Source organism: Equus quagga, chromosome 22, assembly GCF_021613505.1.
Source record: "Equus quagga isolate Etosha38 chromosome 22, UCLA_HA_Equagga_1.0, whole genome shotgun sequence".
Classification (NCBI taxonomy): Eukaryota; Metazoa; Chordata; class Mammalia; order Perissodactyla; family Equidae; genus Equus; species Equus quagga.
Genome location: NC_060288.1, coordinates 6,107,143 through 6,120,600, shown reverse-complemented (window position 1 = coordinate 6,120,600; position 13,458 = coordinate 6,107,143). Strand labels below are relative to the sequence as shown.

The window sequence follows — 13,458 nt, the reverse complement described above, 5'->3', positions numbered from 1 at the left end:
CTTCTAGGAGTGAAAAAAAAATGGTTTTAGCTCTTACATTTAGGTCTGTGATCCATTTTGAATTAATTTCTGTATGTGGTGTGATGTGGGGTCCAACTTGATTCTTTTACATGTGGATATCCAAGTATCTCAGCAGCATCTGTTGAAAGGACTGTTTTTTCCCCATTGAATTATCTTGGTATCCTTCTTGAAAATCAGTTGACCATAAATGTAAGAATTTATTTCTGGACTCTCAGTTCTGTTCCTTTGATGTATATGTCTATCCTTATGCCAGTACCAAACTGTTTTCATTACTATAGCTTTGTAGTAAATTTTGAAATCAGGAAGTGTGAGTCCTCCATCTTTCTTCTTTTTCAAGATTGTTTTGGCTATTCTGGGTCCCTTGCATTTTCGTAGAATTTTAGGATCAACTTGTCAATTTTAGCACAAAAGGCAGCTGGGATTTTCATTTGGGATTGAGTGTAAATCAGTTTGGGGAGCAGCATGCATTACTTTTACAGTTAATATAAGAAGATGACAAAACTCCTTAAAGTCATGAGTCACAGTTTTTCTCAGCAGTGTTAATTTTTCTGATTTCATCAGTTGATCTTATTGATAAAGATTTTCTTAAGACATGATATTTTCCCCCTTTGTAAAGGAATTTATCACATGTATATATTACATATCTTCAAGAAAGATTCACTTATAATTTAGTAATGACTTTTTAAAAGCAACAGCAATAATGTGAGAGAGCTTTTAGATACAGCACAGAAGCTGGATTCTAAACCCAAAGGTATCTATACAGACACCTGTATAGGGTTAGCACATGTATATTTTCTGGTGGAATATCACGTGGGGATTACACATACATCTTCTGACCAAAACAGACTCCTGTACTAGTATGTGGATATGACTGGTTTCCTTTTTTAAAAATTAAATTTGCCTTCTAGCTGTCATCTCATGTTAGCCTTACTACATGATCATTCTTCTATTTGGCAGGTTTTGTAAATCTTAAAAATTCTAATTCAGAAACAGCTCTAATAAACCAAGAATGCATGATTTCATGCTCCCCCCACCCCCCGCGGAGAGTGTGGAATTTACATCCATTTCTTTAGCAGGTGTAAATATTGCTAAGGCCTCTGACCAATCCACGAAGTTGATTAGCCTGCTGTGCTCTAGGTGCAGTCTATGTGCTGTGCAGGTACTGGGGGCAGGTTTTGAAATATAGCTTCCCTCATTTTGCAGAGCTTCATTTTTCAGCTAATAGTAAGGATTGTTGACAGGAGCATGTAGGGCAATTCGTGGAGCAGGGTGTGAGCAGCACTGAAGTATACCATCTCATACAGAGGCTGTCTTTCTGGAGACAGAAGATCTTGTCTCACCAGACTGTTGATGAAGTTTGTGAGGTATTCTCTTCATTCTTTAAACTAAGATTGCTTCGTATTTGGTCTTAACTCCTTCATTTCCATCAAGGACTTCTAGAGGTGAAAGAAGTCTGTCTTCTGAAGCTACAGAGGCATTTTCTTCTTTGTCCTCTGTGTCAGGGCTCTGAAACTGGGCCAGGAACTCGTGTATTTTATTTGCTGTGCTGCCAAGCTACTTCACAGAAGAAGACTTAAAAACTTTGAAACATTCCTGAAATGTAATCATTCATCCTTAGCCAACATCTTTAGCAACTGCAAGGCTAATACATAGTCTTCTGACTCCATGTTCTTTTGTAAACATGCAAGTCTCAGCTCTGTGATCCGTCGACCTAGTGGGTATTTGGGAAAAGAAGGTATGAACTCAGGGGCTGGCTGGTGGCATAGTGGTTAAGTTTGCACACTCTGCTTCGGTGGCCCGGGGTTCACAGGTTTGGATCCTGGGTGCAGACCTATACAGCACTCATCAAGCCATGCTGTGGTGGCATCCCATGTACAAAAAATAGAGGAAGATTGGCACAGATATTAGCTCAGCGACAATCTTCCTCACCAGAAAAAGAAAGAGAGAAAGAGAGAGAGAGAGAAAGAAAGAAAGAAAGAAATTATGAACTCATGGAGACATCTCAAAATCAGTAAGTAATTTGTATTTTAAACTTGCAGGTTTGATATTGAACCTGAAGTGAGTTCTCTCACCTGTTGTGCAGAAAGCCAATCTCTGATGCCGGGTGTAGTGGAAGAAAGTAAGAATTTTATTATTGGACAGTGCTGAGCAAGGAGAGAGGGCAGCTAACGCTGAAATCTCAAACTCCCCAAAAAGCTAAAAGGAAGGGTTTTTATTCAGGGTTTTAGGTAGGGGAGGGGGAGCACATGGCCTTGCTGGTCGGAGCTTTTCCACCAGCCTGTGTTTGGCCTTGAGACTACTTGCAGAGAGGAGGAGGAGGAGATAACAAATCCAGGTGGCTGTCCTTGGCCATTTGTCTCCATGGCACATAATGAATTCTGGAGCCAGGAAGCCAGAGAGTAAGCAGGGCATGAGTGCTTTGGTTTTAACCCCACATATGCTGGGTTTAATGTAGGGAAACTGATATCAGGGCTGGTATCAGGTTTTCTGGTAATAATTTTGGGTTTTGTTTGTTTAAAACCCTCTCATTGGTTATTAATGCAGTTTGCTTTTCTAAAGCTTCTTTTCCATGTACCTCCTAAAGGATGAAAGGCATTGCATGTTTTCACACTGATTTTCTAATAAAGAAGATATTCTCTTGGCTTCTGGGAGATTACACCACGGAACAATTAGTGCCTGGGACTAGAAATGTTCTAACAAAGAAAACTGAAGTCCTTTTATAACCTTCTGAATTGAAAAATCATGATACAAAAAGATGTTGGTCGAAACCTGTAACACATCTTCATTTAGTTTAAAGGGGAACTGGGTTGTAAAATACAGCTTATTAAGTACTGTGGTCAGGAGCTCCTATGGGACAAAAATTAGAATAGTTCTACAAGTAGAGATATTGCATGAAGAAGCAACTGGTGGATGATAATAGATTTGGCAATTCCAAAAATGACTAGTAGGAGAAATTCAAGTTGTTGTCAACTGCTGATAATTATGAAGTCTTGGAGTACTTTTGGGTGAAGGCTTCCATGTTTTTCAAGATAGCACAATAGGAGTTGTGCTAAAGGAAATCACTTTTTTTTTGCTTGGACTGGGTCTCGTTGCTGTTTGATATTCATATACCAAATGGGAAGGGAATCCACTGAGCAGCGTACCGCTTTCTGGGTGAGAACCCTGACCACTTTTCTCCTCTTTGGATTCTGCATCTACACAACATCCATCAACTGTGAAACCAGCGTTGGGAAGTATTTCATGCTGGATAATCTTAACTTGCAATGAGATGCCATATGGTGTGACATTGTTTTGACTTTGAATGCTAAGTCACGTCTACCTTTATATCTAGAACAAGAGCAGCAGTTGAAATTTCTCTGAGTTTTAAGAGCTCCAGTCTCTTGATTTTTTCTGGAGTTCAGAATGAGACTTTTACAGAAATTCGATGACTATCAAAGATTTTTATTTAATTCTTCCTGTAGTTGCTCAGTTTCAGATTTCATCTGTTGCTATGTCAACTGACAAGTTTCAAATCATAGCTTGCTGTCCTCGGACACAAGTTTTCTTTCATTGAAATAGTGTCCTTGGGCCTCAGTGAAGTAGCTGTGGTGCTAGTGGCCCACTGGATTCTAGACACACTTGGGATGTCATGACATTTTTAATTGCACAGAAGTTTTTTTATTATGAAAAGTCACACAAGTTTATTATTAAAAATTTGGAAAATAAAAGGGGTAAAAACGCTCTTCTGCTACCCTAATATATCCATATTTTTGTAAATTTGTTTTCAGCCTTTTCCATATCATGTTTAACAGCTTTAAACTTATTGTACAATACTTTTTTATAAGACTTTTCATTTATCGTGTGTACTTTCTATGTTATAAGGTCAAATAAAAAGAACTCCTTTTTTTAATATTAAGGAAATTTTCAAACACAATGAAAAGTAATGTACTCATCTCTCAGCATCAACAACTATCAATCCATGGCCATCTTGTTTCATCTGTATCCTTGGAGTATTTTGAAGCAAATTCCAGATATCATTTTTTTTCACTTGTAAATACTTGAGTACATATCTTTAAATTATAGGAAAGTTTTAAAAACAATTATTACAATGCCATTATTAAAACTTAAAGAAAAAACTCTAAAAATAATTCTTTACAATCATTAAATACCTGGTTAGTTCTAACAGTGAATTTTTAAGACAGAATAAAATTCCCTCAGTGAACTGCCCATGATCTCCTTAGTCATTCCGTTATTCTAGGACATATAGGTTGTTTACAATTTTGCGTGATTATAAATAATGCTGTGATGGACAAATTCATGCCTATACCTTTTTCTTTAGTTGAATCATTTTTTTTGGAAGGATTTCTAGAAGTTGAATAACAGTACAAAAAGTCACATGATGTTTTGTCAAGTCTCCAACTGTGTGTGTTGTATTAAGGGAGTCTTTGTTTAGGCACAGCAACTGACAGGTGAAGACCTTAACAGCCTGCTTCGTGGTGGCTTTAACAAAGGGGTGGTTCATTGTCCTCCTGCTCAGGCACTGCCTTACTGGATCTTCTGTTGCACCTGTCCCTGCATGGAATTCTTTGGCCATGTGGTGATAATAGCCTGTCTTTTGTCCTCTTGCGTAAAAGTATGGCTAAGAGTTTATTTTCCACAGAATTATGACCTCCCTTCCACTTCACTCCATCTCACTTTTTGATGTGTTAGAGTAGGAATCAAATTTGAATTTCATTTTCTTTAGTCACTAACAGTTGTACAAGATATCAGGATTCCTTTTTTTAGTTGAGGTATAAGTGACATATAACAGTATATTAGTTTCAGATGTACAACATAATGATTCGATATTTGTATACATTGTGAAATGATCACCACAATAAGTGTAGTTAACACCACAGGATTCTTTTCTTATTCTTCTCTCTAAAGTGGGAAAGATTATGTAGTCTTAGATGAGTACAGGAAAACTTGATTCTATGTTTTTACCATTTTAAAAAGGTAAAATAGAAATTAATAGAAAACATTAATGTAATCATCTAAATTTAGAGTCTAGCTTTAATCTTGTTTGGATTACTAAACTGAGGATTCTGGGTGTCAGTAATAATCTGGATAGGTGATTCAAAACTACAATAAGCGATATATGAGTAATTTGTCTGCTGTTATTGTTTGGGAAGCAGAGTGCGATAGTACAAAGAACACGGGCTTTGGAGTCAGATTTGGGTTCATTTCTTGACCTTGGCATAATACTACTAACAACAATGATGTTATAAGTAATTACTGTTTATTGGGCATACTATGTGTCAGACACCATCCTAAGCATTTAATATATGTCATCTCATTTAATTTTCCCAATGACCCTGCAAGATCAGTTATGATCTTCATTTTCCTCGTGGAGAAACTAAAGCTCAGAGAGGTTAAATACAAAGCCTATGGCAGAGCTAGGTCTGTCTCTGTAGTCTTTTTTTTTCTTTCTGTTGTATCATGGTTATTTTCTTCTTTCTCTGGCCATTTTCCCAGAATCTCCTCCCAGTTGGTGGGTACAAGTTCTCTGCTGTTAGGCATGCTTATTGAAGCACTGTTCTGGGGCCATAAATAACTTCATCATTCATCAAAGTATCCTCTCCCATTGTTATGACACAGACTCTAAAGTGATAATCTGAGTTTAGTACATGATATATGATTATAACATATGAGAGAATGAATGCTTCAAAGATTGCTTAAGTAGTTCATGTTTTCATTAATTGTTGATTTCTTTTCTTCCCAAGGTTTTCAAAGTTGGGTATTAAGTCAGGGCATTTCAGCTCTTCTACTCATTCATCTTTTTCTCTCAACTTTGCTCTTAACAGAGTTTGAAGTCTTACACAAATGGAGCATATGGCCCACCATACCCCACTGGCCCCGGGGCAAATACTGCCTCATACTCTGGGGCTTATTACACACCTGGATATACTCAGACCAATTACTCCACAGAGGTTCCAAGCACTTACTGTTCACCTGGCAACAGCCCAACCCCAGTCTCTCGTTGGATGTATCCCCAGCAGGACTGCCAGACTGAAGCACCCCCTCTTAGGGGGCAGGTTCCAGGATATCCTGCTGCACAGGTGAGCATTTTTCTTTTGGGTTTATATTTTTTAATATTCTATGAGTGATACTATGTTTATCTCTCTGTTCACTTCAAGAGGTTAGGTTTATATTAATATTTTATGAATGATACCATGTTTATCTCTCTCTTCACTTCAAGAGGTTAGTTTATATTTTTTAATATTCTCTGAATGATACCATGTTTATTTCTCTGTTCACTCAAGGGGAGTTCTAATATGTCTTTATTTATGCTTCCTTATAGCATATGGGTCCACTTATTTTATAGTATCTATGGGGCAGACCTATGCTATGCTTCAGCCACTGAATTTTAGGCCCTATACCTTCTGAGTTTGAGTGTCACCAAATTTGCCCCTGGTATCTTTGGAACCAAGCTTTTTTAGGCTTGGAGAAATTATTGCAACTGATTAGAGCTGCTACAGTTTAGCCCAGTAGCAGCTAAAGTATACTCTGTTAAGCAGAGAGGAAGCATCTCAGAATCTGTTTATATTAGAATATTTTCATTACTTCTGTAAGTTTTGTTTTCTAGCAATGACCACCATATTTCCTCCCTCTCAATCTAGAACCCTGGAATGACCCTGCCCCATTATCCTTATGGGGATGGTAATCGTAGTGTTCCACAGCCAGGACCAACTGTACGACCACAAGAGGATTCATGGGTGTCTCCTGGTGCTTATGGAATGGGAACCCGTTACCCCTGGCCTTCAGCTGCGCCCTCGGCACCTCCTGGGAATCTGTACATGAATGAAAGTACTTCGCCATGGCCCAGCAGTGGCTCTCCTCAGCCACCTCCATCACCACCGCCCCAGCAGCCCAAGGTAGGAGACCTTCTAAACATTGTTCTTTTGATGCTTGGGTAATTAAGAGAGCACAACACAGAACTTTTCTGCACTGGTCTCTGTTAAATGGGGAGTAATACAAAAAGTGGTGACTGTTACCTATAGTTTTACCTAGCCAAGTTTCCTTTTTTATTTTTTTTTAAATAGACTTCATTTTTAGAGCAGTTTTAGGTTCACATCCTTTTTTTAAAAGACAGGAAAATGTTCATTTACTGTTTGTCGTAATACTCTGAATGTTAAACACCATCAAAGATTGTATTTTACCTCAGTCTATAGACAAGACAAAACTAATGTGAAATTGTATGGCTTAATCAAACCATAGACTTGAACATCGTTTGCTTTTGGCTAGGTTCCTTTTCAAGATCTGTCTTAAGGTTTTAACTCTTTAGGGGAAAAACTCTCTAATTCCTATTTATTAAGTCACTGAGTGGATTGTGAGGTGGTAAGGGTTAGATTATGAGGTGTTCCTGATGATGACGTGCCTCCGGGTGGATTCCAGCCATTATTCTCCGGAATTCTCTGCCTTTTGCTTGACAGTGCATTCCCTTTTATCTTTTTAGGGCTGTTTTTCTCAAATGATTAAGGAGCGAGGTCCAGTTTTAGTGGTGGGGAAGCTTTTCATGTACCTTCCCGGTCAGGTGAAAGATGTGGGCTAACAAATCTGATGTTGATGGATTCCCATTAAAACACCTTTTTTCCCCTCTTTGCTCTCCCACTCCAAGGATTCCTCATATCCCAACAGCCAATCAGATCAAGGCATGAGCCGGCACAGCTTTCCTTGCACTGTCCATCAGTACGAGTCCTCGGGAACTGTGAACAATGATAATTCAGACCTTTTGGATGCCCAAGTCCAATATAGTGCTGAGCCCCAGCTGTATGGTAATGCCACCAACGAACATCCCAGCAATCAAGATCAAAGTAATAATCTTCCAGAAGAGTGTTCATCTTCAGATGAAGGTACCCCCCCAAGTATTAAAAAAATCATACATGTGCTGGAGAAGGTCCAATATCTTGAGCAAGAAGTAGAAGAATTTGTAGGGAAAAAGACAGACAAAGCATACTGGCTTCTGGAAGAAATGCTAACCAAGGAACTTTTGGAACTGGATTCAGTTGAAACTGGGGGCCAAGACTCTGTTCGGCAGGCCCGGAAAGAGGCTGTTTGTAAAATTCAGGCCATACTGGAAAAACTGGAAAAAAAAGGATTATGAAAGGATTTAGAACAAAGGGGAAGCCTGTTACTAACTTGACCAAAGAACTCTTGATTTTGGTTAATTACCCTCTTTTTGAAATGCCTGTTGATGACAAGAAGCAATACATTCCAACTTTCTTTGAAGTAAAACTTGAAAAACTGGTAAAGGACTTGGAAGAACATTTTAGTTATGAATTGTTTTCAGTTTTTAGACCAATGAATGTAATAGGGAACTGTGGAGTTATCAATATTGCCAAGTAGATTCACTCCTTAAGAAGTTTATGGATATCTGCAAGCTGCTTCTTATCAGCAGGAAGGAAATACACGTTATGTAACAGGCTTAACAGAAACCTACCAGATGAGGCTGGATATAGTCTGAGACAAACAGGCTCTGTTCTTTTAAACGTCTGGATTACTTGTCACATTTTTGTACATTGTGACTGCTTTCAACATACACTTCATGTGTAAATTACAGCTTGGACTTTAGCCTTCTTGGACCTCTGTTTTGTTTTGTTATTTGCAGTTCACAAATATAGTATTATTCTCTACTTGTTGGTACATTTTGTAGTAATATGTTTAATTCAAGAGACTGTATTGACAGCCAGATAGTATGGCAATCCTGAATGAATTTTTATCTTTTCACCACTTGAATATATTGCAATGTATGGTGAGTTCCTGAGGTAAACTGTCTCCTTTTTTGTATAGATCATTGGTTAGAGTTTTACCACTTCTACTTTTCATGTTAATAGTGAAAGGTGAATTTGGAAATGGCATGGGCATAGGAGTGAAAATGTTTGTAGCCATTTTTCTTTTTTGCTTTTTTATTGTATTTGGATAAAGATCCACTTAAAAAAAATTTTTTTCCCTCTTATTTATCTTTTCACTACTGCTGCTTCCATTAGGGGCATTGTGATAGACACAGATGAAAAATTAAATGCCACGGTGAGTAGAAATAGTAACTGCAGAAGTAATATGACTATTTGAAAAGACTGTTCTCCATCTAAAATATTAGTTTCACCATCAAGATCCCTATGAGCAGATTTCAGCTCAGTTTATAGTAAAAAACAATGAGGGTAAAAGAGGAATCATGCTCAGGGAATGAATCAGCCATAGCTAGAGTGGGAAATTATTTTCTTCTTTTAAAGGTAGATTTGATGTTTATTTCCCTAAATTGCATAGACAATATTACTTGTTTTATAAAAAAGATTCTATTACCGTTAGTAACAGTCATTTTAGAGCCAAATTTAAGGAAGGGGTATTTGAAGGGGTCTTAGCTGCGCTTGCTTGGGTAGCTCTATGCTATCGTATAGAAGAGATTTAGGTTAAAAACTTACTTTTTTACATCTGAAGTGAGTTCTAGTATACAGTATCTGTCATTGGGAAAACAGCTGTTTCTTAATAAGATATCCAAGTGATGATTTTTTTTTCTAGACTGCCAGGCCTATTAGTGATAATAAATCTATCAGCCTTCTCTTCTTCTCATAAACAAAACAAAAACAATTCAAATATATTATATGATGAGAAGAAATGGAGTAAAAATATTGGCTGGGTCTTATGGTTGGGGTGAGTATTTTATGAGATAATATGGTGATACTTTTATTCTAGGATTTTTATTTTTGGCTGAATATAGGAATGTTAAAAAAGACTTTTCTATGAAAATTAGAAAATTGTACTTGAAACTAAAAATTTACAAGAGGAAAAACCTTACAGCTAAGTTAATGTAAACCAGTGAGACAATGACTAATTCAGGAGAGAACACTACTATTTAACTGAGTGCCCAAGATACCAGTTTCCATGAAGACTTGAGATATATATACACATCATGCACATATATACATATGTGTGTGTGTATGTTTTTAAAGTTATTTTTTTAAATTTTGAGATAATTTTAGACCTGAAGAGTTGTAAAAATAGTAGTTTCTGTATACTCTTCACTCAACTTCCCCTTAGTTAACATCTTACATAACCATAGACCATTTGTCAAATTAAGAAAATAGCCTTGATACAATACTGTTAGCTAAGGTAGAGTTTAACAAATAGAGATTTTCTTAGTCTTTTCACTAATGTCCTTTTACTGTTCCAGGATCCAATCCAGGATCCTGCGTTGCATTTAGCTGTCGTCTCTAGTTTTTCCCAGCCTGTGACAGTGTATCACGACACTTGATGTTGTAATGTATTTCTGGTATTGTTAACCTTAACCACTACCTAAGGTGGTGTCTGCTAGGATTCTCTACTGTAAACTTACTATGTTTCCTTTGTAATGACTAAATATTTGCTGGAGATACTTTGAGACTATGCAAATGTCCTGTTTCTGCTTTAACTTTTGCCCACTCATTTTTGTGTCCGTTGGCAGATTTTGCTTGTGTCTGTTACTACTGTGGTGTGCTAATGGTGATTTTCTATTGCTCTAATTCTGTCTACATTTATTAATTGGAATTCTTCTGTAAGGAAAGGTTATCACTTCTGGATTTATATTTTTAATTATAATAAGATATTCAGGATAAGTACAAACTTAGAACTTAAAAATGTAAACCATGTTAAAATGATTCAAATACCAATATCAGAGAAAGGAAAATTAAGTTGGTGACCTGTTTCAGAAACAATAATGAACTTAAAAAGGAAAATAGTATTTAGGATTCGTGGATTTGGTTCAGTTTTTGACTTAGTATTGACCTTAGACTGAATTCAAAATTTTCTTGAAATTTCACATCTGGACTTTTTTAAAGTGTCTAAATTTATATTACTTTGGGGATAGTTTTTGTCAAAATCTTGAATAAAGTTACCCAGACCTGGCATGTTAAACACAACTATGTCTTCTTTACAATAAGCCACTTTTGTTCCAAATATAACCACTGATATAAATATTTAGGCAAATAAGCTCTAATGAAGTATCTAGGGGAAGACCTATGCTTTATGCTTGTCTCTACATTGTTGGTTTGGAATTCTTTTAAATGCTTTCAAAAATAGGATTTTGAAAACAGTTCTTCAGTTGGTTAATGTAGTACTGTTAAAGGTAGGCAGGTTTTTTAAAAAAGTTGAAGAATATAAATTAAATTGGCATTTTAAAAAATGGTTTTTGGGGATAGATAGTTGATGAGTGGAGTTTTTCATCTTTTTCTTTTTAAAAAAGTCATGAGTTTAAAGAGTCAATTCTGTGGAACTTATGAGTTTAAAGATTTAATTCTATGAAAAGGAGCATTCTCCTCCCACTCCCATTTTTCCTTCTATAAAAGCAACCACTTTCTATTAAGTTTTTAAAAAAGTTATCTACATATTTTTAAAGATTTTATTTTTTTCCTTTTTCTCCCCAAAGCCCTCCGGTATATAGCTGTATATTCTTCGTTGTGGGCCCTTCTAGTTGTGGCATGTGGGATGCTGCCTCAGCGTGGCTTGATGAGCAGTGCCATGTCCACGCCCAGGATTCGAACCAACAAAACACTGGGCCACCTGCAGCAGAGTGCGTGAACTTAACCGCTCGGCCACGGGGCCAGCCCCTACGTATTTTTAAATAAAACAATTGTATTATTTCTTCTTGATTTATCAATTTTAGGTCATTCCTATTGATTTTCTACTATAGAGGATGAAGGCTTAGGTTTCTCTCTTCTGTTGCTACCATACTCACATCTCAGTCCTCATTGCCTCAATTTCTCAATCTAGTTATATGGTAATTTTGTTGTACATTATTATAACTATGTAAAGCTAATCAGAACGCAGTCATGTAGTAAACTGTGATTACTTTTCCCTTTCCTGAACAATTCCTTTTTTCCCTGGACTTAATCGTGTCTTATTTATTTTGTCTGCTTATGTACTTATGACTAATTTGACCTCAAACCCTCTAGCATTTGTCTAAATCTCTTAAGATGCCCAGACACATATTTTATCCATTTCAAACTCCTGAAGAAGTCTATTCTGGAGGTTTCTGACTGGAGAACTGGTATGTTCCCGGCGCATGCTGTTATTCTGGGATCTTCAACTCATCCTGGGGATTCTCTTTGCCTCTCCTGTTGGTTTCCTGTTTTCTGTACCTGTCTTCCCTTGCTTAGTCTCTTCCCTCATTTCGGTAGAGTCTGTTCTCTAGTAGCTTCCTGGGTGCATGGTAAATAATTTTTTTACATCTTGCATATTTGAAAATGTGTTTTCATGATCCTTTGTATAAAACACGATTTTTCTCTCTGGAAGCTTATAAGATCTTTCTACCCCTCTGTTCTGAAGTTTCCCAGCAGTATAGCTTTAGTATGGGTCTGTTTTTGTCCATTTTGCTGGCACATTTCCTACTGGAAACTCATGCCCTTAAGTCCTGTGCAATTTTCTGGATTTTTTGTGTGTGTTAATTTTCCTTCTCAACCTGTTAACTCCTAATCTCTGTTAACTCTTCCTAGAATTCCTGCTATTTCTGTTATAGACCTCTTAGACTGGTTCTTTGATTTACTTTTCTCTGTTTCATTTTTTGCCTTTTTGCTGCACTTTGTGGGAGATTAACTCACCTTTAATCTGTAGCTCTTCATTGAGTTTTATATTTCTTCTATCATCTTTTTTAATTTCTAAGAATGTTTTTTATTCTCTATGTTCCTTTATGGGATTCTGTTTTGTTTGTGGTCGGGGCATCTTATATCTCTGAGGATATTAATGATAATTTCTTCATGCTTTTTCTTCTTGAATAATGGATTTTCTCCAAAGTAGCTTTTTCGTTTCTTTTTTGATCTCCATCACGTTAGAGATTTCTCAGATGCCTTTTAGTTCTTGGTGTGTTTTTTACAGTGTTATTATGTTGGAGACCCAGAATTGTTTCTAGAAAATTTTTCCTGACTATTCTGTTTAATTATTTTTTCATAATCTTTCTTGGAGGAGGATAGCTATTTTAAATCTGAAATTGGAAGGGGAGATTATCTGGATAATTTTTCACTCCTGTGTGAGAACAGGAGGGTTTTATATTTTATGTGACTTTTCTCACCACGAGTAGTGGGCACATATGTTGTAATAAAATGTGAGGCAGAGGAGGTGCCAGCTGCTGAGAGTGAGGATTTAGGGGTTTCTGGGGCAGGGCACATTTTCTCTCAGCCAACCCTTAAATGTTCTTTTATTTGCAACATATACTTTATCTTGGTAAGCTAATGCTGAGAGTAGTATTGCCAGAAAAAATACAAGACTACAGTTACATTTCAATTTCAGATAAACAACTACTCATCTTTTAGTATAAGTATGTTCCAAATATTGCATGGGACACACTGATACTAAAAATGATTGTCTTTCTGAAATTGAAATTTAACTGGCAGTACTGTATCTTTTAAATTAAAGTTTTTATTTTGATATAATTGTAAATTCACATGCAGATTT

The 13,458-nt window shown here is 36.6% G+C and overlaps 1 protein-coding gene across 1 annotated transcript in view; it reads left to right on the top strand.

The window, feature by feature from the left end:
• Positions 1-11,444, top strand: part of BAG4 (BAG cochaperone 4) — a 32,829-nt gene extending 21,385 nt beyond the window's left edge. The window contains exons 3-5 of the mRNA XM_046648851.1: positions 5,844-6,098; positions 6,660-6,914; positions 7,658-11,444. Of these exons, the coding sequence (XP_046504807.1) occupies positions 5,844-6,098; positions 6,660-6,914; positions 7,658-8,143 (996 nt within the window). The 3' untranslated portion in view covers positions 8,144-11,444. The remainder of the gene's footprint in view (positions 1-5,843; positions 6,099-6,659; positions 6,915-7,657) is intronic.
• The last annotated feature ends 2,014 nt before the right edge of the window (positions 11,445-13,458 follow it).